This window comes from Bubalus bubalis, chromosome X (assembly GCF_019923935.1).
Source record: "Bubalus bubalis isolate 160015118507 breed Murrah chromosome X, NDDB_SH_1, whole genome shotgun sequence".
Taxonomy (NCBI): domain Eukaryota; kingdom Metazoa; phylum Chordata; class Mammalia; order Artiodactyla; family Bovidae; genus Bubalus; species Bubalus bubalis.
The window spans coordinates 122,000,572-122,023,569 of record NC_059181.1 but is presented as its reverse complement, the minus strand read 5'-3'; the positions used below and the strand labels follow the sequence as shown (position 1 = coordinate 122,023,569).

Here is a 22,998-nt window from a genome sequence, read left to right as displayed (position 1 = left end):
TATGTGATACCACCACCGCCCCATCCACTAAAATGGTTAAAATGGAACAGATCAACAGCAGCAAATGTTGGAAAGCAACCAAAACTTTCATAAATTGCTAAGGACTAAAGTGGTAGTCACCTTTGAAGAAAACTTTTTGGCAGTTTCTTAAAATCAAGCATGTATCATCTACTCTCTTACTACATCAATTCCACTGCAGGCTATTTCTCCAGAAGACATGAAAATGTATGTCCAAAACTTGCCCAAGAATATTCATAGCAACATTATTCCTGATAGCCCCAAACTGAAAACACACCAGATGTCCATCAATATAAGGGATAAATTACACACTGGAATTCTACCCTGCGACGAAAAGGAACAAACTACTAATACAACTACATGGATGAGCCTCAAACATGTTGAAAGCTAAACACAGAAGGTACACTGATGTAGGATTTAATGTATATAAAGTAGTAAATTAAGCAAAATACCCTACACCAGTAGAAATCAAGTCAATGTTGCTTCTCTAGCGGGTGGGAACTTTCTGGAGGGAAACGTTCTCTCCTGATGCACAGGTTACAGCCTATTTTTCAGGACTAATCAAACTGAGCACTTGAAATCTATGCATTTCACTGTAAATATTTCGGTTCAAAAAATACAAATACTGGGGCTTCCCTGGTGGCTCATGGTAAAGAATCCTCCTTCCAACACAGGGCAAGTGGGTTTGATCCCTGATCCAGGAAGATCCCACATGCGGTGGAGTAACTACGCCTGTGAGCCTCAACTACTGAGCCCACGTGTCCTAGAACCTGTGCTCTGCAACAAGAGTTGCATCATCACAATGAGTGGCCCCCACTTGCCACAGTGAGAGAAAAGCCCACACAGCAGCAAAGACCCACCAGTCAAAAATATGTTAATTTTTAAAATGTAGATACTACTCACTATTCACTGGAGATACACAAATTTAAGCCACAATGATACATTGATGGGGTACAGAGTAACCAGAACTCACACTGTTACTGGTGACACAGCTTTGGAAAAATCACCTGGCCATTTCTTAACAAAACTTTCTGCTTTACGTAATATCCAGCAATTTCTTACCTGTTTTCATCTCTAACCACGTACAGACTTGCATAAGAACACCATTCATAGGGATTTTATTTGTAATGAAAGTGAAAGTGAAAAGGGAAAGTGAAGTTGCTTAGTCATGTTGGACTCTTTGCGACCCCATGGACTGTAGCCAACCAGGTTCCTCCCTCCATGGGATTTTCCAGGTAAGAATACTGGAGTGGGGTGCCATTTCCTTCTCCAGGGGATCTTCCCGACCCAGGCTATTATTTGTAATAGCCAAAAGTATGTAAAAAAAAAAAAAAATCCCGTACTCATACATACACAACATGCCTGAATCTCAAAAGCATTCTGCCTAATGATAGCCTTATACAAGGACCCATATCTTGCATTTATAAGTTCCAGAACAGGCAATTAGTCTGTATGTCTGGGGATGAAGGAAAGAATTGTTGAGGGTCACAAGGTAACGTGGTGAGGTGACAGCAACATTCTCTACCTTGCGAGTGTGTATGTCTTTACCAAATCTCATGATATGCTTTAGGCTGAAGTCCCTTCAAAATTTGTTCAGAGCTTGTTATTGTTCTGTTATTGTTATTGTTTTTCAGGTTGACATGTGCAACTAAACAGAAATTGATGGGATGACATAGATATACCTATGGCTGATTCATGTTGATGTTTCACAGAAATCAACAGAATACTGCAAAGCAGTTATCCTTCAATTAAAAATAACTTTAAAAAATAAAAATTTTTGGGATGGATTTAAGTTTTTCTGGAACAACTGGTAGTACAGAGCTGAGGCTATTCAGGCTTCCCAGATGGCTCAATGATAAAAGAACGAGCTTGCCAATGCAAGAGACTCAGGTTCGTTCCATCGCTGGATTGGGAAGATCCCCCAGGAGTAGGAAATGGCAACCCAACCCAGTATTCTTGCCTGGAAAATTCCATGCACAGATGAGCCTGGCAGGCTACAGTCCCTGGGGTCGCAAGTCAGACACAACTGACAATGCACGCACTGCCATGAACTGCCTGAGGTTATTTACAGAATGAGTGTTCGTCACTCAGTGTCCTACTCTTTGCCACCCCATGGACAGTAGTCTGTCCATGGGATTCTCTAGGCAAGAATACTGGAATGGGTTGCCGTGCCCTTCTCCAGGGAATTTTCTCAACCCAGGAATGGAAGAACCTGGGTCTCTTGCATTGCAGGCAGCTTCTTACCATCTGAGCCATCAGAGAGGGGGTTCGGTGATGAGTTTTCAACTGGCTATATAATCTAATCAGTGTATTAGAAGGAGACAACAGGATGAGATGGTTGGATGGCATCACCGACTCAATGGACAAGAGTTTGAATAAGCTCCAGGAGTTGATGGACAGAGAAGCCTGGCGTGCTGCAGTCCATGGGGTTGCAAAGAGCTGGACACAACTGAGTGAAATGAAATACATGTAACGGGAACCACAAAACGAAGGCTGTTGCAGTGGCCTGACTCACCTCACAAAGGCAAACCTACAAAGCCCATGCTTACAGGAAACCACGTCAAGGTGACCTTTAACATTGTTCACTCAATCATGTCACTTGCAGTTACTTGTAGCCGACCAGGTTCCTCTGTCCATGGAATTCTCTGGGCAGTACTAGAGTGGGTTGCCATTCTCTACTCCAGGGATCTTACCAACCCAAGGACGGAACCCTTGTCTCTTATATTGGCTGGCAGATTCTCTAACCACTAAGCAACCAGGCAAGCCAAGACACAATTACAATCCTCCAACTCGGCTTACGGAGAAGGCAATGGCAGCCCACTCCAGTACTCTTGCCTGGAAAATCCCATGGAGGAGCCTGGTAGGCTGCAGTCCATGGGGTCGCTGATGGTCGGACACGACTGAATGACTTCACTTTCACGCATTGGAGAAGGAATTGGCAACCCACTCCAGTATTCTTGCCTGGAGGATCCCAGGGGACAGGGGAGCCTGGTGGGCTATGGGGTCGCAGAGTCGGACACGACTTAAGTGACTTAGCAGCAGCGGCAACTCGGCTTTATGGGTTTCCCAGGTGGTGCTAGTAAAGAATCCATCTGCCAATGCAGGAGATGAGACATGTGGGTTCAATCCCTGTGCTGGAAGATCCCCTGAAGAAGGAAATGGCAACCCACTCCAGTCTTTTTCCCTAGAGAATCCCATGGACAGAGCCTGGTGGGCTATAGTCCACAGGGTCACAAAGTCTGACTGTATCAACTTAGCCCAACTCAGCTTTAGCGAGCTCACCTTCCCCTACAAACAGGGCCCCCACAGCCAATGATCCCCTGGGAACAGTGCTTGGCTGCCTGTGAGGTACTGTACTCAACCCACTGATTGCTTTCCCTTAAAGGACAGCTGTCACTAAATTAGTTTTATCAAGTGCAAATGAACATGAGTCAGATGTACATAGAGCCAACACACACTAATCTTGTGCTGATTTAATGACATCCCCAAGGGACTTGGTCTGAAGTGGGACTCACTGCCAAATTGAATTAACAGACCTGTTTCTCCCAGGAGCCAGCAGGAAATACTAGAAACATTACAGTCAATCTTCGGTACTTTAGCTTCCAGTTTTTTGGTGTTATTGCTCCAATTTCAGGGCAAGGATCACCTGAATTACCTCATTGCCTACCCGAAGCTCCCTCCCCTAGGAAGCCTAGCCATAGGCTACTTCAATGACTATGTTCCCTGGCAACTGGCTGCCAGGGCGAACAGTGCCTAAGAACTAGGGTTTGGGGGTGGAGGACGTTTGCAGATCCTTATTTAAAAGCCAAAATAAAATCCTTTATTATAAAAAAGACCCCAGAGCCACAAAAAATGCACGTCAAGTTTTATTAGGTTCAAATACAAAACATTCCAAAAGAGAGAAAAGCCATCTATTATATCTAAGTACTATATTCAACTACCAGTTAAACGAGGAAAACACGTTACTCTGTTTCTTTTACAACCAGTATAAACCAAGACCAATTCTTTTCCCAACAGGAGCAGAAATAAGTCTGCTGGGTCAGTAAACTATTTGCCAAATAGCTGTCTGGTCATTAAACATTCAATTTAGTATTGGTTTTACTATGATTAGTCTCTATGTTCTACACTATCTTCAAGATACCTAAATAAAATCTCAAGAGCCAAAAGGTCCTTGGGAGCACAGACCCAAGTAATTTCGATTACAGAATGATTGAGGAAGACAGCTATGTAAGTGCAATGGCTTTTTAAATTTGGTCAATACCCTCATGATCTGTGATTGGAAGAGCCTGTCAAAATGAGGGTTAAATTTCTGCATATTTTCCACAACTGCAAACAGTAAACATGACAGTACTGATATTTACTAGGTAAACATTCAGAAAGTGAGTTGGTTCCTTCTAACCCAACAACTCAAATCTGTTTCCTTTGAGAACATTAGCTTTTACACCATTGGCTCTAATCTTCAATGCAATAAATGATAATAAAGCTGTAACGATTTGTTTGCAAGACATGAACTGGGGTGGGGGTAAAGGAAGCTTACAAAACAACTATTCTTTAAAAAAAAAAAAAAAAAAAAAAAAAAACAACAGCAAAAGCCAACCGGCCCAATTTTGTCTCCAGTTTTCAAAGTGTGCTTTCGAGCATTTCAGCTGTTTCCAGTTACTTTAGTTTCCAGATATTAGTCTTCCATTTAGTTTTAAGGCTAAATCTCACTTTTGGATAAACACAAGGAAATATTTCACTTGCTGAAAAATCACTTTACTGGATAAAGTTACCTCTTATGCCTTTCAGTTTTCTAATCCAACTTTCTGACAATCAGTGGTAATTAGGAAGTTCTAAGTTGCAGTTGTCCCCATTACTTTGGGCTTCCCTGGTGGCTCAGCTGGTCAAAAATCTGCCTGCAATGCGGGAGATCTGGGTTCGATCCCTGGGTTGGGAAGATCCCCTGGAGATGGCAAAGGCTACCCACTCCAGTATTCTGGCCTGGAGAATTCCACGGACTGTATAGTCCATGGGGTCACAAAGAGTCGGATACGACTGAGCAACTTTCACGTCACTTCTATGACTTTAGCTAAAGTAAAGTCAAAGCTGAAAAAAGAACCACAAGAACTTCCTGACTACCTCCACTTACCCATTTCCTTAATTACTCCCCTTTCTCCATCTTGTCAATTACTTATTTTAAGAAACTGCCACTCCCTAGTTAAGAGTGCTAACCAACTGGGGTTGATGCCTTCCTTAGAGCCACGGGAACCCTGGAAGGCAAAAATCTTGTCTGCACCAAACCAATTCTGATGAGTACTGCTTATGCAACTGTTGTGCCTTAAGGACAATCAGCAATTCTTCTGCTTCAACAGCTCTGTAAAATGAAAAGGTGCTATCAGGTCACAAGACATTTACTGTTTCATTCTGGAAATAACCCAGGAAGCTCAAAAAAAAAAAAAAAAAAGAAACAAAAAACCCATCGGAATTCCTGTTATCATTCTACCACTAAAACTGTTACCCAAGCTAAGGACTTAGTGGCATCTGTTATCAGTTAGTTCACCCTTTAGCCAAACTGGACTGATCAAGTATCCTTTTTAAAAAGGCTCAGGAAACAGTTTGAACCTCATACAAATTGTTCACATAGCAAAATGCTACACTGTATCACTCCAGCCAACAACTGGTAACAAAGGACTAGCAAGCTGTATACATTAAATACATTCAATATAGCTACATTTGAGAAAACCTTACTCCCATTTAATGTGCCAGGTGTTACAGATTTACCCTGCTAATCCTAAAATTAACCCATTACAGGTAACTTGCCAATATCAAGGCGTGCAACATGGCAATGCCATAGTATTTATACCTATAAAAGCCAGTGCAAAACTTACCTTAGCATTGCATTTCTCTTGTTGCCAGCTTTATCTAGTGTGAAAAAAATCAGCACTCCATGACCATCATGACCATGACCAAAATTCTCAACCTGTAAAAATTAAATAGGTAACTAGTTATCTCTCTTAAGGAAATTCTTCAAAACTTGCCTATAACTGCCCTCTTTTCCAGAAAGAAAAGGCAAGTTCAGACTTGCAGCTTAACGTATTTCGTGTTCTACTATTTCTCTTAAGTGGTGGAAGCTTCACTGGCTTGGGATGGACTGGAATGGCTTAAATGGTTAAGTTGCATGGCTTATGGATTCCCATTCTGTTCCAATGGTGCACTGCCATGTTAAATCCATAAGTTGAACGGACAAAACTTATTTGAAGGAATTAAGTGCAGTGTAAGGATTTTTAGTTGGAGGTCTTCAAGTTTACTATATTCAAGAGCATCTTTTTCAACTTCATGGCTGGACCTGGGTCATGCTGCCTCAGGTTTTGCTTTTTAAAGACCACTTGCAATAGATTTTCTCCATAGAGTGTAGTTTCACAGAACTAAAAACAAGTCAGGCATCCAACTAAATGTCAGGTTTGCAATGGCTTACAGGGGGTAAAGAGAGGGGGACCCCAAACTTAAGCCATTTCCTATATTGACTAAAAGACTAATTTGAAAAACGTTAAAACATGAAGCATGTTTAAAGGTCTTCATCAAAAATAAGATTTAAAAAATACCCCCTCCCAAGCCCCAGATCGCTACTGGTAAACAGCTGTATTAAGGCCTTTAAGTGTCACACATGCTTTAAAAAAAGAAATCCAAGTGTTGAATTTGGAGGACTTCTAATATGCTATCGAACACTTTGTTTTCCAAAAGTTTTTTTTTTTTTTTAATCTAGAAAGCATTTCCATTGCCATGAGGTACAGTATGTTTCACTGTACTATGAGGAAGGTAAGTGTTCAATTTCGACTTAGACGGAAAAACTAGTTTGCTTTGCTTACCATCTTTGCTGTTTCACAGGCATTTGATGCTTTAAATCTGATGTGGAATGCTGATAGATTCACTTTTTAGAAGTCATAAGCCTTTGAGAAGTTGGAGATAACTTCATTGCTTATCTATTTTCTCCTTTGCAATCAAGCTGTTCCTTAAAAGTGAGACACTACAGAGTTGCAAAAATTTGAAACAGTAAGAGCAAGCATCGTTTGCAGCTTCATGGTTGGTTTTGGCCAAACTTTTTATTTAGTATTCTGTAGTTGCTTAACACACACTTAAATGGTCTTATTGGGGAGGGGGAAAGGGGAGGTTCTTGTAGATTCCCAAGGAAATGTCAGAAAGGCAAAATATGGCCAGCATTATCCATTTGCTTTTTTCTGGGTTTACTGGGCGAATAGCACTTTCCTTACATATATGCATCTGATCTCAGGTTTTTCATACTGAGAACATTTGAGATTTCAGTTTGAAGACACTCTGAAATCCTAAGAGTAGCATACCCCGACCACCCTCTAATAGCTAGCTTGTTTATATAGGCAGGAGGATTCATCTCTCCATTTTAGATGACTAGATATTTTGTGTAAGATAAACTGCTTGCCTCATCATTTACTGGGGAAAATCCTATAGGAAGTGGCCTTTAGGGACACTTTTACTTGGAAGATTACACCACTAGTACACATGTCAAGTCTTAACACACTTAACATTTCATTTGCTTGTTGAAAGCAATGTCATAAAATCAAAGCTTAAACATGTTTTACTTTCTTTCCTCACAAGAACATAAAAATTATGGAAAGGGAACTTAACAGGAAATTTAAAAAAAGTAACACAATCTTTCCTTTTAGTAGTCCTTGGGTAGTTATGATAGAACAGGTTCCACTTTTGTTTGTTTCTTTGAACAGGGATTTTGGTCCAAGTTGTTTGTTTTTAGTATCTGCTTCTGCCTCCCCCTCTATCAGATCGGCTTCCTCCACGGCCACCACCTCTTGGTGCTCCGCGGCTTGAACTGCTGTAGGAATCTCGTGGAGGAGGGTACCCCCTTTCCATAGAAGGGGGAAGCCCTCTTTCTTGTCTGCCAACCCGATCACGACCACTTGAGTAGAGATCACTTCGGCTGCTTGAGTAACTGTCTCGACTTCCACCATATCCGTCACGTGAGCTGCTGTAATCATCATAGCGACTGCTTCCACCATAAGATGGCGGGGGCCCTCGTGTAGGTGGAGCACTACGTGAGTTACCTGCAGGGTCAATGGTCAGGTAATATGGCAACACTATAAATTGTATATATACAACATTTAAATCTGAATTTACAGAATTCTTGTATTAAACGTTTACTGTCTTAACTGGGAGCTTTTAAACTCTGCCATTGCTGGCCATTAACAGGGATTTGCTCATCTGCTGAGACACGGAAATGGGTGGGTTTTAATGTTTGTTTGAAAAGACTGAAGACGGTGTGTATTTCAAGAGGATATTCCAGACAGCTTGTTATTTTATAGTAGACACTCAGCCAACTTTCCAGTGATAAGTTGCAATTGTGAACTGTAGACTTTCCTTCATATTGCAATGGTAAACATTTGATCTTGTTAATAAAGTTTTTAAATTGTATTTTCACTGTTGGGGGAAAACACATAAGGCTGCCAATTTAAGCAAGCAAAATCCCCTCCAAAGCAAGCCAACAGCCTCAAAAAAAACTTAGAAAAAACAAAAGCCCCTCACAAGACTAGGAAAAGCCCAGCTGAATAAATTACCCCCTTAAAAGCAAGCAAACATCCCTTTAAAAGCAAGCACCACAACAGCCTAATAAACTGGCTCATGAACCTAAAAACTCAAGCTGGTGATAGTCAGAGACCCTCAACCAAAATCTTACCATAACTCTCATATGAATCTCTGTAGGAACCTCCACTTGGATGATCTGAATAGTCACGATCACGACCATAGCCATCTCTATCACTATATTAAAAAGAAATATGTGTAAGCCCCAGAACACTAGTTTTTACAGCTAAAAAAATTTTTTTACATCAAGCCATGGCAGCAAGATCAAGTCACATACCTATAGCCTCTTGATGGATAGTCATCACGTGAACTGGAATGACCATAATCACGGTAAGTATAATCTCTTGGTGGTGGTGCATAATCTCTTGTATCACGAGAACTTGGGTAATCTCTGCTTGAATAGCTAAAGAAACAAAAGTAACTTGGTTCATACTTTTGATGAGCTCTCCTTCAACCTGAAGTATTAAGGACAAAAGCTACTATACTTTTCTGTTACCTGTCTTTAGTAGAATATCCATCATCTCTTGGGGACAAATAAACATCTCTACGAGAGGGCAAGGGCTCCCTTCGAGGTGGACCTCCGTAACTATCTCTTCCACGTGATACAGGAGCTTAAGGAGAAATCAATTTTAAAAATACACCCAGAGCAAAGTAAAAATACAAATTTGCATTGAAGCAATGAAAAGCAGTGATTTAACCAAATATGACAATATGGATGTATATGAGGAAATCCTCTAAAATTTCTTAATTACGCCAAAATTATTTTCAATGCTCTGCATTTAACTTCGTGACTTCAAGTGATCTAGATACAGTTTAAATATCATTTTTAGGATTCACCTCAATCCTTGTGTTATGATGGTAGAATAGACTGTCATATACAGAACATTTACCTCTTCCTCCCATTCCACTGCTGCTTCTAACTGGTCCTGAAGGGGCAGATCTTTTAGGAGGAGGACCCCCACTTCGTGGTGGTGGTCCTCTTTTTACCGGAAGTGGTCCCCTGGAAGAACTCATGTTAAAATTCATGGAATAGCCACCATCATCTACATTAGAACAAAAAAAATCATGTTAATACATGAAAAAGCTACAAAAGTTTTGCTTGATCAAGAACAAGACCATTTCTGTTTGGGGGGGAAATCTTTAGTTGTTAGTCTCCATAGAGACTGTGAGACGTGTTAGTCTATATAGACACACATGAGTTAGCACAGATCAGAAAAGTAGAACTGAAGGGTTCTACTGAGGGTTCAAATTACTTCAAAAAAACCCCCAAATTATTTAATACCTATCAAAATTTTTCTATAAGTGTTTTTCCCTACAGAATGAGTTCATCTGGATAAAGAATAGCTTATTGTTAATTATTTCAAGGCATTGTTAATTTAACTGAGTATGCCTTCTATATTTCCCTTAAGGAAATCACTTTGGTAGATGAATAAAATGTTCTCAATTTCAAAAGCTAAGGCCTTTAAAATAAAGATTAACCAAAGTACACACTGATGTATTTACAGTTCTTAATTTATATACGAAGCCTAAATCAAACTTAAGTCATTACCCATGTGCCCTCCATGGGATGGAGGTCCCCTGGTTCCTCCACTTCCTCCTCTTCCTCCCCGAAGGCCTCTGGGAGGGCCTCTGCTTCTTGGAGGTGGAGGTGGTCCACGTCTACCACTTTCAAATGATGGTTTAGTGGCTTGTTCTACCTTGATGGCTTTTCCATCTAAGGACTAAATAATATCCATGGTTAATTAAAAATATTTAAAAGAGAACTTGCTGATCCACTATGCACTGACACTAGTATGTCCTTCAAAATGTTTTTACCTTTCTGTTTAGCATTCAAATTTTTAAGATATTATTTTAACTAAAACGTTAAGTAATCGGTAAAGTTGGTAAAATTTAACAAGGTGAAACAATTACCAACCTATTAAGATAAATAACCAAAAAGCAAAGCCGAAGTATAATAATACAAAGTATCATACATAACATTTAAAATTGAAGGATTTTTTTGTTAAGAATACACTGAGTACAAAAAGGTCCTTCTGAACAAGGCACTGTAGCAGGGTCATGGAAAGGTTTATACTCAAATTCAAGAGCAGCCCTACACCAGACTTGGGTAACAATGTGCTATTTTACATACTAGGAAACATTGTATCCTGCAGATACTCTTACCTTTCCATTCATGTCTCTGGCTGCATCCTTAGCATCTGCTGGGCTTTCAAAGGTGACAAAAGCAAATCCTCTAGATTTGTTGGTTTCACGATCTTTCATCAAGAGAACTAAAAAGTAGTTTTCAGGGGGAAAAAAGTGTTACTCTAGTTGAAAAGGAAAAACAAAAATTAATCTGTAAAAAAGAAAGCAAGCTCAGAACTTCTTAGAGGACAAAGCACATTATCATTTCATGCGATCAATGCAATCAAAGTCATCACAGCTCACCTTTTTAATTATAATAACCCTGTATACATTTTCAGGTAACTCACCTTCCACTATTCGTCCATATTTGCCAAATACTGCTTCAAGGGCTTTCTCATTGGTTTCTGTATTGAGGCCACCGATAAAGAGCTTTCCTGGGCGATCTGCCTCAACCATTTTTCCCCCCTGGTTAAGATCTGTTGGGGAAAAAAAGTTACCCTCCGTGAAAAAAAGTTCAAGTTTACCCAATGTTATGTATCATGCTTATTTTTTGTTTACTAAAATCATGAACACGGAAAGCAATTCTTAAGCCTCACCAGAAAACCTGTGTAATTAGTTTAGTGACAGCAGTTTAATAAACTGGCTTATAAAGCCAACTTAACTAATTCCTGCATCTTTAATCCACTTTGGCAGTCTTAAGTAACTGCAACACTTCAAAAATTGCATTTTACTTTAAACACTATATTTACTGCATTTTAAAGATTCAATTGTTGTTCTTTAGTTGTTCAGTCGTGTCCAACTCTCTCACGACCCCATGGACTGTATCCCACCCGGCTTCGCTGTTCATGGGATTTTCCAGGCAAGTATACTGGAGTGGGTAGCCATTCCCTTCTCCAGGGGATCTTCCCCACCTAGGGATCAAACCCTGGGTTGCGGGCTGATTCTTCACCGCTGAGCCACCAGGGAAGCCTTAAAAAATTCAATTATCCCATCCCAATTACCCTAGTGATTTTTAAAAACCTACTCAGTCAAGGTCACAGACCAAACGCAGGTCCCTCTGACCAATCCAAGAACTCTGGCTCCTTTCATTACGATTTCCTAATAAATCTAAGCAGCAATTTAAAGTTTTAACCAAGTTATGACTCTCCGTCAACAGCCCCTGCCCCGCTCACATTACCGACTTTTAAAAAGCGTCAATATTATCTCATACGAAATAACGGAATGTGGAAGCGCGCCCTGTAACCCAGTACTCAAAGGCTGCAGTGGAACCCAATTAAAACCCGTCATTAAAAACCGCGTGGAAAATACAAAATGGCGACACTTGGATTGAGCCCAGAACAACCTCCCCCGGTCAGGGAGTAACTTTTGCCACCAGCGGCGCTTCAGAAAATTCAAAGGGCTTCCTCTCCAAGGCCCGCCAATGAACAAGGACCCCGCGCAAAAGTGCACGTGCCCGCCCGAGGTCAGGGCCATCCCCACGCAGATATCGGCGGAGGAAGCGCGGTCCCTCCTCGTCTGCTCCGGTCTAACCTCCGCCACCCCCCACCCCTGCAGGAGAAACAGCCAAACTTTCCGGGGAGGCACATTACGAAGCGCCCCCTCCTCCCGCGTCGGTTTCCCGTCGACACTCCCAGCTTTGCCTAAATAGGTCGGCACCTCCGGGTTCTTAAAATGGCGCCCGCCACCCTCATCTCCAGGGAGATAATCCCAAATTGTAACGTGGCAAGAATGGACGCAAGATACAAAGTAACGAAAAGGACTCACGTACTGGAGAGGTGACGACGGTCTCAAGCTCCTGCGAGCTCGCCAACAGCGGCTTCCTAGCAGCTCGGCACGCGGGAGGGCAGCCGATCCTGAGAACGGAAGCTGTAAGGCGCTCGCACTACTGCGCAACGAGGGCGAACAAAGGAGACAGCAAACTTTATACGGCCCGGGAACGAGGCTCAAGGACCCGGATGGAGGCGGGGCTTAGATTTTGAAACGTGTAGGGAGGGGGAGCGGTTCCCAGTATCCCCACTGGCTGCCCCCGCCGTTAATCACTCTTCGCTCCTCCCTTTTTCCCGGGCCCTCGTCTCTTCGGCCGGCCCCAGTTTCTAACCGTTTTCCCAGCCCCCACCGGTGCTCCACAAACCCGCGTTTTTGCTTTCTTCTAAAATGGTTCACGGACTGCATATAATAAAGAATTCAAATTTTTTGCGTGTTCTAGTGGTCCCGGCAAGGTGCTAAACTTTACACCCATTAACTCATTTAATTCTCGAAACAACATGACGAGGGTAGAACTATGCCAGTTTTGCAGAAAGGAAAAACAAAAGAAGTTTAGATAATAAAATATATTTCCCCAAAATACCTTTAACAAGAATTTTTGGTGAATGGGGAAAATTCTGATAAATGTCAGGTGGGGGAAAAAACCTGTATTAAACAGCGGGGAGATAACCCATTTTAAAGAACAATTACTGAGCACCTACTAAATTGCAGGCAGGCTCTGGGCTTGGCCGTGAGAGTACAACCCAGAATAAGCAAGGCGAGGTCAACGCGCCTCATTGGTAAAGCTGCCAGATTTAGCAGGTGAAAATACAGAAAACCCCTTCAGGTTTGAATTTCGGATACCAAATACTTTTTTCAGTATAATAGCTCTCAATATGAAGTACTTATTAGCCGTTTATCTGAAATGCAAATTTAACTGGAGATTTCCTTTTTACCTGTCAATCCTACTCGCGGAGGGGATCACAAACGTTTTTGATTTGCTAATTTCTTTAAAAACTGAAGAAGAAATTTAAATACAATTAATAAATAAAACAATTGCATGCTGTGATTAGTGCTAGGGAGGAAGTAAACTCGGTGCTTTGATGGACAGTATTTGAGAGGCCAAATTCGATCTAACCCTCAGGGAAGGCCTACCTGAAGAAGTGACTTTGGAGGTCAGATCTGAGGAAGAAAAGAAACCCTCCATGGGTAAGCTGGAGGGTAGGGGAGGATCAGAAGCTCTTCAGAAAAAGAAGCACAAAGTATAGTGAAAGACCTTGCATGTTTCAAGGGACAAAAAGGGATCCAGGGTGACCAGAATTTAAGGGGCATTATATGAGGGAGCCAAAGCAGGCAGAACATTCAAACCCACTACAAGATTGCAGGGGGTAGGTGTGGAAGCAGGGACAACAATGGGGCTGTGCAAATGGACCAGGAAACACAAGACAGTGCCTTGAATTAGGGTTGTGGCAGGTGTATATGGCAAGCAGCATGGACAGGATTTGCTCATGAATCAGATGGAAAAGCATTGAGGTATAATTTGAAAAACAGGATAAGTCATTATGGATGAGTAAATATCTGGTATTAGTAAGGGGTGGCCATTTGCTAAAGCAGCTGCAAAGGAGCAAGTTTGGGGATGTGGGCGGAGATGGAGAAATCTGATGCTCAGAGTAAAGATCAGGGCTAAATTTGTTGCTTTAGAAATAGTAATAAAACTCATCAGAATGAATGATACCACCAAGAAGAGACTATAATGGGGAAAAGAAGTCCCCCAATCGCACAGTATTAAGTATTAAAAAATACATGTGGAGAGGAAGACACTGGAAGGAAATAGGCTAAAATGTTACCAGTTTATCTCACGGAGGGATAGAATTTGTGAACAGTTGTTACTTTTCTTCTACACAGTTACAGTTGCTCTGTCTGCCGTGGTGAATTATGGTTTATGCCAGGGAGGTGGTAGTAAATGATGCTCAACTCAGGTCATAGGTAAAAACCCCCAAGGAACTTTGGAACCAGCTCTGAGTTATTAACATTAACGGAGGGAATAGTGCTCAGTAGCATAAGAATATTTGTTGTTTTTTTCTTTTCTCAGCCAAATAATAACAAGCAAAGCAAAAGTCACGTCTACTTGTGTTCAGAATAAGTTATATATATTATTATCTCTGCCAATAGTTGGGAACTGGCCGGGTTGGCATAAAACACTTAAATGTATGGCTCAGGAAGCAGAGTCTGCACCTCCAGGCAGAACTAGGAGAGATCCCTCCCCTTGAGGCCAGCAGGCACTCTCTCTGTCTCAGATCCAGACAGAGGATGACAGGGCCTCTTCCAGTCTAGGGCAAAACAGGGCTGACTCTACCATAGATGGCTTTGTCCCCTTGGGTCTCAAGAAGGGAACAGATCACGCAGGTTTTGTGGTTGGTGCTCAGGAATATGGGGATGGGGGGTGGGGAGTGGAGTGCTCTAGACTAGGGTAGACAGCACTTCAAAGGACCGCAAGAGAGAGGAAGATGTGGTGGGGCATGTCTAGTTAAAGAATCTGTAAGAAAGGATCATTATGGCTGTAGCTTAGAATCTAGAGGTGAAACAGAGAGGACAAAGCAAGTAGGTGGAGAGGGAGGCAGAGGGTGTACTGATCTGATCAGAAGTGGAGGTAATCAGATTTCATCTTAGGAGATCACCATGGCTGTGCTGGGAAGGGAGGGGCAGGAAGCAGGGTGTTGCTGATGTAGTTCCAAGAGAGAAGGGATGTGGGCAGACTGAGGGTTAGCAACTCTGGTCCACAGGCAGTCTGGTAAGCAAGTCTCACACTGCCCCAAATGAATCTCTGAATCCCATCCTTCCCTCTCCTGGATCTTCTAGATTTTTCTCTTTACTTCTTTCTTCCTATTTACTCCTTTGGATTATCATTAAATGTAGTTATAGTTTTCTTAACTCTGATTTTTCCTTTGCCCCATTTGTTTCTCTCCAGATGTCATCTCAATGATTGATGGTCTGAGTCAAGTGATATTAAATTTGCCCCTATGTATCCCTGGAATATAATCAGTGCTAAATAAATATTGACTGAATGAATTACAGGGCTTCCCAGGTGGTACTAGTGGTAAAGAATCCACCTGCCAATGCAGAAGATATAAAAGACATGGGTTTGATCCCTGGGTAGGGAAGATCCTCTGGAGGAGGGCATGACAACCCATTCCAGCATTCTTGCCCGGAGAATCCCATGGACAGAGGAGCCTGGCAGGCTACAGTCCATAGGGTCGCAAAAAGTCGTACTGAAGCAACTTAGCACACACACATGAATGAACTACAAGCTGTTTTTATCCTCCGTGGTACTTAGTATGAGATGGGTGTATAGTAAGTATTTAATGAATACTGATGGCCTTGTCTCAAATCCCAATTCACCTGAAAAGGGCTCACTTTTTTTTTTTTTCACTGAACAAACAACAATAAAACAAAAACACTCTAAAGCTTCGAACCATTGGTTAAGAAATAACCTTCAGTCATCAAGCTAAGGGTCACTTTGTGATGAGTTAGTTAAAGGAAAGCTCTCCTGTAAGCCTTGCATTTTTACAGAAAGGGCAAATGTGAGGTCACTCTGCAGCCAGTTATGCCTGTTTTCCAAATTACAGAAAGATATCTTGCCACTTGTTCTAAAAATGTCTGTTATCTGGCATGAAACAAAGAGGAAGGGAGGGAAGAATTGTATGTGATTAAAAATTGGAAGGCTTTCCAAGACGCTTTCCAGAAGATAGCCTACTTTGCTACAACAAGCAAGGAAAAAAAACTTTGTAACCAGTGTACAGGTCTGATATAGAGTAACTGGAAGGATGAGTGAAGATACAATTCTATTGTATCTTTCTCTACAGTGGAGGAGATTATGACTTTTAACCAGGCTTCATACTTGAGCTTCCCTGGTGGCTCAAACAGTAAAGAATCTGCCTGTAATACAAGAGACCCTGGTTTGATCCCTGGGTCAGGAAGATCCCCTGGAGAAAGAAAAGGCAACCCACTGGTCCAGTATTCTTGCCTAGAAAGCTCCATGGTCAGAGGAGCCTGGTGGGCTACTGCCAAGAGTTGGACACAACTGAGCAACTAACACTTTCACCTTTCATACCCTCTTAAAAAGGAACTGAAGCAAACCATAAGAAATATCTCAAAATGGTGGGGGCTGGAAAGATGATTGCATTTTCAATAACTTGTGTCAAGGCAATTAGAGAGCCTTTGGAAGGGAGAAAGAAATCTAGATTTCTTAGGAGAACCACTGACCTAAATCCCCTACCCTGGCCAGACATCACAGTAACCATTTGTATGAGCTGTTTTACTACAGGAGGTCCTGGTAGGGAACATAGAACTGACAAGCCACCAGCAACCACAAGAATTCAGGAAAGGTCAAAAGGAGACGCCAGTCTATAAGTGCTACCAACCTTCCAGGATCCTTCTTGCTGAAATTCATCTTGGTTAAGGGATGCATTCACCACCAGGAAGGACCTGTGTCAGAATGATTGGCCAGAGACAACCCAGAAACTAATCCCATCACCATAAAACCCAAGACTGCAAGCCATGTGGCAAAGAAGTTCTCCTGGGCTCCCTTACCCTCCTGCTCTCCTTCCAGGCACCCCTTCCCAAGAAAACAGCATCTGTGTCTCCTCAGACAATTCCCGAGTGATAAACAAGAGCCCCCGCTTGGGCCCTTGAAGTGGTCCCCTTTCCTGCAATAGATTCATACCACACTTTTTGAAAGAAAGTGTTAGTCACTCAGTCATGTCCGACTCTTTTGCGACCCCATGGACTGTAGCCTGCCAGGCTCCTCTGTCCATGGATTTCTCCAAGCAAGAATACTGGAGTGGGTTGTCATTCCCTTCTCCAGGGGATCCTCCCAACCCAGACATCGAACCTGAGTCTCCTGCATTGCAGGTGGATTCCTTGCCGTCTGAGCCACCAGGGAAGACCACATTTTTTACTCCAAAATAAATTCCAAATAAATAAATAAATAAATTCCAGCTCCAAGGTTTAAATGTAAAATGTAGAACCACTGAAGTACTAGAGGAAAAATGGGTAGATACTTTTATAATCTTGTCAAGAGGAACATCCATCTGCTCATTCATTTAGCAAATATTTATTCAGTGCTTATTGTGCCTCAGCACTGCTTTGAGTATTGAGAATTCATCAGTGAACAAGAAGACAATAGTCTCTGACCACCTGCAGCTAATATTTTAGTGAGGAGGGCTAGACAATAAACAATAAATAAATAATGTGTGTTTGAAAATGAAAGATGCTATGAAAGAAATTCTTTGGCCTTGCCTTTCTTTGGGATTGGAATGAAAACTGACCTTTTCCAGTCCTGTGGCCAATGCTGAGTTTTCCAAATTTGCTGGCATATTGAGTGCAGCACTTTCACAGCATCATCTTTTAGGATTTGAAATAGCTCTGCTGGAATCCCATCACCTCTACTAGCTTTGTTTGTAGTGATACTTCCTAAGGCCCACTTGACTTAGCACTCCAGGATGTCTGGCTCTAGGTGAGTTATCACACCATCGTGGTTATCTGGGTCATTAAGATCTTTTTTGTACAATTCTTCTGTGTATTCTTGCCACCTCTTCTTAATGTCTTCTGCTTCTGTGAGGTCCATACCATTTCTGTCCTTTATTTTGCCCATCTTTGCATGAAATGTTCTTGAATAGACAGACTGTAAAAATATAATAAATATTATATATATATAACATATATATAAAACATATATATATAACACATATATATATATATATATTTGATTTTCAACAAAAGCGCAAAGGCAGTTTATACAGGGAAAGGATAGTCTTTTCACAAATGGTACAGGGAACACCTATATATTCTTTTTTTCTTTATTTTTATTTGCTTATTTAGCTTCACTGGGTCTTAGTTGCAGCACACAGGATCTTTAGTTGGAGCATGTGGGATCTAGTTCATTGTGGTTATTCAGGTCATTAAGATCTTTTTTGTATAGTTCTGTGTATTCTTGCCACCTCTTCTAAAGAAATAGAACAGAGTAAGCAGGGGAAGGGTGTCAGGAGTACAGGAATGAAAGGATACAAAATTAAAAGGGTGGATCTGAGTTGGCTTCAACCAAGAATGTGCCATTGAAGTAAAGATAAAGGAGGGAATAAGCCATCTGGGGGAAGAGCGTGCCAGAAAAACTGAAGCATATCTGCCCCCTTCTAAAAAGAGCAAAGGGACCAGTATAGATGAAACTGAGTGAACGAACACAAAAATAGCAGAGCATAAGGCTAAGGCCAGATCGTGGAGGGTTTTGTAGGCCATTGGTAGAGACTTTGCCTTTGTTGGGGAGGAAAAATCATTTTCCCTCTACTCTTCAAGGTTCTTGGTTGAGATGTCCCCGCCTCCCACTGTAATAAAAAGACATTAATAGGAGAAAAAGAAACAGAAGTTTAATAACATGCATACCTCCCATATACATGGAGGATAACCAGGAAAACTGAGTAATTCAGGAAATGACTCAAACCATCATTTTATTTCATTTTTTAATTGAAGTATAGTTGATGTCAATATTATATGTTACAAATGTACAATATAGTGATTCACAAGTTTTAAAGGTTATACTCCATTTATAGTTATTGTAAAATATTGGCTATATTTTTGTGTTGCACAGTATATCCTTGTAGTATTGTGGAATCTGGAGTCGCAAAACACACCTCGGAGGACACTCAAGACAGTGGAGTACAGTTTATTACACCAGCTGGTCCAAGGGGAATCAGTTCCCAACAAGGACCCTGATGTTTCTGAGAGGCCAGTTTTATAACCCCTGCCCCCACACCCCTCTATGTGACTAGTTACATGTTAGCAACTTCTTTATTGTAAAACTCAATCATGGACAACAATGATTATACATTAAGAAGGGATGTCTCCATGGTTAATCTAACAGGGGCAGCCTGACTCAACTACAGTCTCCGTTTGCCATCTGTAGGGAGGGATGTCTCCAGGAGACCTGGTTTTCATTAGCAACAGTTTCCTCACTCTTGGGCGGGTTCAGGCCCCGTTTACATCCTGTCTTTAAGATTGATGACAGGCTTCAAGATGGAGTCTCTCCTGCTTTTCTCACACTGGCCCAACAGTAGTATATTTTTTCAAAAGTTTGTATTTGAGTATAGTTGCTTTACAATGTTGTGTGTAGCTTATTTTGTGCACAATATTGGGTTGGCCCAAAAGTTCGTTGGAGTTTTTAAACTGAAAAATGGGTTTGTTCGGGTTTTTAAAGTAACTTTTTGGCTAACCCAATGGTTTGTCCCTTTTATCCTCTACCGCAATCTTGGCCCTCCCCCTTCCACTCAAGCCACCATTTTAAATACCTCGTCAGCTAAAACAGATGTTGTAAGAACCAGTTACCTAAGACTATCAAGCCAAGCACAGTAAACAAGAATATGATTGTGATGCAAATCGCAAGTATTCCACTCTCTATTGATAAGAGTTTCTAAAGATAAGATTATCCTTCGGTTTCTTCTGCATAGGGAGAAAGACACTTACAAATGGAGATTTTCCTTGTAAATGTAAATGTCTCTTACAAAAGGGTAACCTCTTCAAGATTTTCAAAACTTTTCCTGTGTCTGCTGTTTCTTCAAATTTATTTATTTTTGGCTGTGCTGGGTCTTTGCTGCTTGGGCTTAGTCTTCAGTTGCGGGCAGTGTGCAGACTTCTCACTGCTTCCCTCGTTGGGGAGCGCAGGCTTTAAGGCTCTCAGGCTTCAGTAGTTGCGCCACATGGGCTCTGTAGTTGCAGCTCCTGGGCTCTCAAACAGTCTCAATAGTTGTGGCACAGGAGCTCAGCTGCTCCCAGGCAAGTAGGATTCCAGCCTGGGGATTGAACCCATGTCTCCTGCATTGGCAGGCAGATTCATTACCACTGAGCCACTTGGGAAGCCCCCTGCTGTTTCTTAGTAATCATCTCAATATAATCCTCATGGCAAAGAGGATTTTTGACTTGGATGTGCCCATTTCTGCTCCCCTTCACCTTTTTGTTTAGTCGCTCAGTCATGCCTGACTCTTGCAACCCCATGGACTGTAGCCTGCCAAGCTCCTCTGTCCACGGGATTCTCCAGGCAAGAATACTGGAGTGGGTTACCATTTTCTTCTCCAGGGATCTTCCTGACCCAGGGATTGAACCCAAGTCTCCTGTGTCTCCTGCGTTAGCAGGCAGAAGTTTTACAACTGAGCCACCAGGGATTAAAATCGAAAGCCACTGGAGGGCTTTGACCAGAGGAAGGACAGATTTGTCTTACCCCAGAACAGGATTACATTGCTGCTGTATGCAGCAGACAGTGTAGGGAGTGTCAACTGAGAAAAATGAACAACCTAAAAGTTGAGAATTTTGTTTTATTTGGTGGAATTTTTGAGGACTTGAGCCTCTCAGATCGCTCTGAGGAACTGCTCCAAAGAGGTAAGGGAGGAGCCAGGATATATAGTAGTTTTTGCAACAAAAACCCAGGTAGTTGGAACATCACAAGATTTTTTGTTGTTGTTCAGTCCCTAAGTCATGTCCCTCCGACTTTGCAACCCCATGGACTGCAGCACACCAGGCTTCCCTGTCCTTCACTATCTCCTGGAACTTGCTCAAACTCATGCCCATTGAGTTGGTGATGCCGTCCAACCATCCCATCTTCTCTCACCCCCTTCTCCTCTTGCCCTCAATCTTTCCCAGCCTCAGGGTCTTTTTTCCAATGAGTCGGCTCTTTGTATCAGGTGGCCAAAGTACTGGAGCTTCAACTTCAGTAATCACAAGATTACTGTTAATTAAAAGAAAACCAGACATCTCAAGTTAATGAATCTAGTGCTTTTTCTTTGTATGGGAAGATACAAGAGTCTGGACTCATTGAAATCATTCTTTTACTATGCGCCTTAACTATCCAGGGCTGGCACCCCATTCTTTCCCATCCTGAGTCCCCCAGGGTGCACATTTGGGGGCTCCCTCCAGTCTTACCCTTGCACAGTGGCAGTGGCTGATGCCTTGATGATCACAGCATCTTTTGTTTGATAATAAGGCAGGCAATATTTTTCTTTCATGGGAGCAGGGCTGAGAGCAGGGAGACCTAGTGAAAGCTACTGTAATAAGGCCTTGCGTGCTGGGACAGCATTGCTGCTGGTGGTGGGGAGAAGTTGTCTGATTCTGGATATATTTTGAAGGTAGACCTAAAGGACTTCCTGACATGAAACCCAGACAGCACGAATGAAAACACTGATTCACTTAACTATAAGAGCATTCGTTCATTCTCAAATTGCTTGGATGGTTCACTCATTCTTTTTTTTCAAACTGCAAACTAACTTTGTTCAACCATGGTTCTCAACAGCCTTTGATATTTTCATAACTTTATTAAAATTTAAAAAGCTAAGGGGGCTTCCCTGGTGGTCCAGTGGTTAAGACTCTGGACTTCCACTTTAGGGGGCAAAAGTTAAATTCCTGGTCAGGAGAACTAAGATCCCACTAGCCAAGTGGTTTAAAAAAACAAAAACTAAATGTATACATGAAAAAATAACTGAGAATAAGGAACTCTATCAGCTTTATTAGCTGCAGTAAATCAATATTTGTAATTATATATTATAAATTAGAAATTGGGCATCCCTGGTGGCTCAGTAGTCAAGAATCCACATGACAATGCAGGAGACAGGGGTTCGATCCCTGGGTCAGGAAGATCCTCTGGAAGAGGGAATGGCAACCCACTCTAGTATTCTTGCTTAGGGAATGCCATGGACAGAGGAGCCTGACGAGCTCCAGTCCATGGGGTCACAAAAAAGTCGGAAACAACTGAGCAACTAAATAACAACAAATTAGAAATTACATGTAACATAATTGTAACAAAAACTTTCATTTTGAAAAATATTTTCTTCAAGAATTTTCCAGTCTATCTTTAAATATTACAGTTTCTTCAGTCTCATTGACATATGCTCTTGTTTTTTCATTCTCTTCTCACCCCTTAAGTAATCTCATCCATTCCCAGGAAGCCCACTACAGTAATATCTCTGTGGTCTCAAGGGTTTTTTGTTTGTTTGTTTGCTTTCTAGGGGGCACCAGGAGGCTTTCAGGGGTCTTAGTTCCCTGATCAAGGATCCAACCTGGGTCTCTGGCAGTGGAGTGCAGAGTCCTAACCACTTAGCCACTAAGGAACTCTCTGCCTCAGCATTTATATTTCTGTGGCAAATCTCTCTGTTTGGCTCCTCAACCTGAATGTTCAGCTTCCTGAGTGACATTACTACTCAGATACCTCCAATTAATTAACTCATTCTCTTGCCAAATATTCACAGGGTACATACTCTCTGTTGATCACTATGGTAGGAAACTGGTACACAGTGGTGACTAAAATGTACTTGGTCCCCACCCTCATGAAGTTTACATTCTATTACATTCTAGCTGGGGAGGAGGTTGTGAGAAAAACAAGAAAACAAACAGTAAGTAGTGAAAACCTCTGTGAATCAGCTGCAGCAAGAGAGATCTTTCTTTTTTTTTTTTAATGTGTGTGCCATGGGAGGA

General features: G+C 41.8%; 1 protein-coding gene and 1 non-coding gene across 3 annotated transcripts; both read right to left on the bottom strand.

Moving 5' to 3' along the window:
- Positions 1-7,588: 7,588 nt before the first annotated feature.
- On the bottom strand, positions 7,589-12,680 carry RBMX (RNA binding motif protein X-linked). Of its 2 annotated transcripts, none has more exons than XM_006049466.3 (9): positions 12,511-12,680; positions 11,094-11,222; positions 10,786-10,892; positions 10,172-10,343; positions 9,513-9,665; positions 9,119-9,233; positions 8,900-9,025; positions 8,717-8,799; positions 7,589-8,087 (listed from the first exon to the last, which is right to left on the bottom strand). In XM_006049466.3, the coding sequence occupies exons 2-9, from the start codon at positions 11,200-11,202 to the stop codon at positions 7,777-7,779; spliced, it is 1,176 nt and encodes a 391-aa protein (XP_006049528.1). In that variant the 5' UTR covers positions 11,203-11,222; positions 12,511-12,680; the 3' UTR covers positions 7,589-7,776. The 2 variants fall into 2 exon arrangements, with proteins under 2 accessions (XP_006049528.1, XP_006049527.1); XM_006049465.3 differs by having other exon boundaries at positions 12,515-12,676.
- LOC112582406 lies at positions 10,974-11,045 on the bottom strand. The gene has a single exon (XR_003106943.1). It is a non-coding gene; the product is annotated as a small nucleolar RNA SNORD61 (small nucleolar RNA).
- Positions 12,681-22,998: the final 10,318 nt, after the last annotated feature.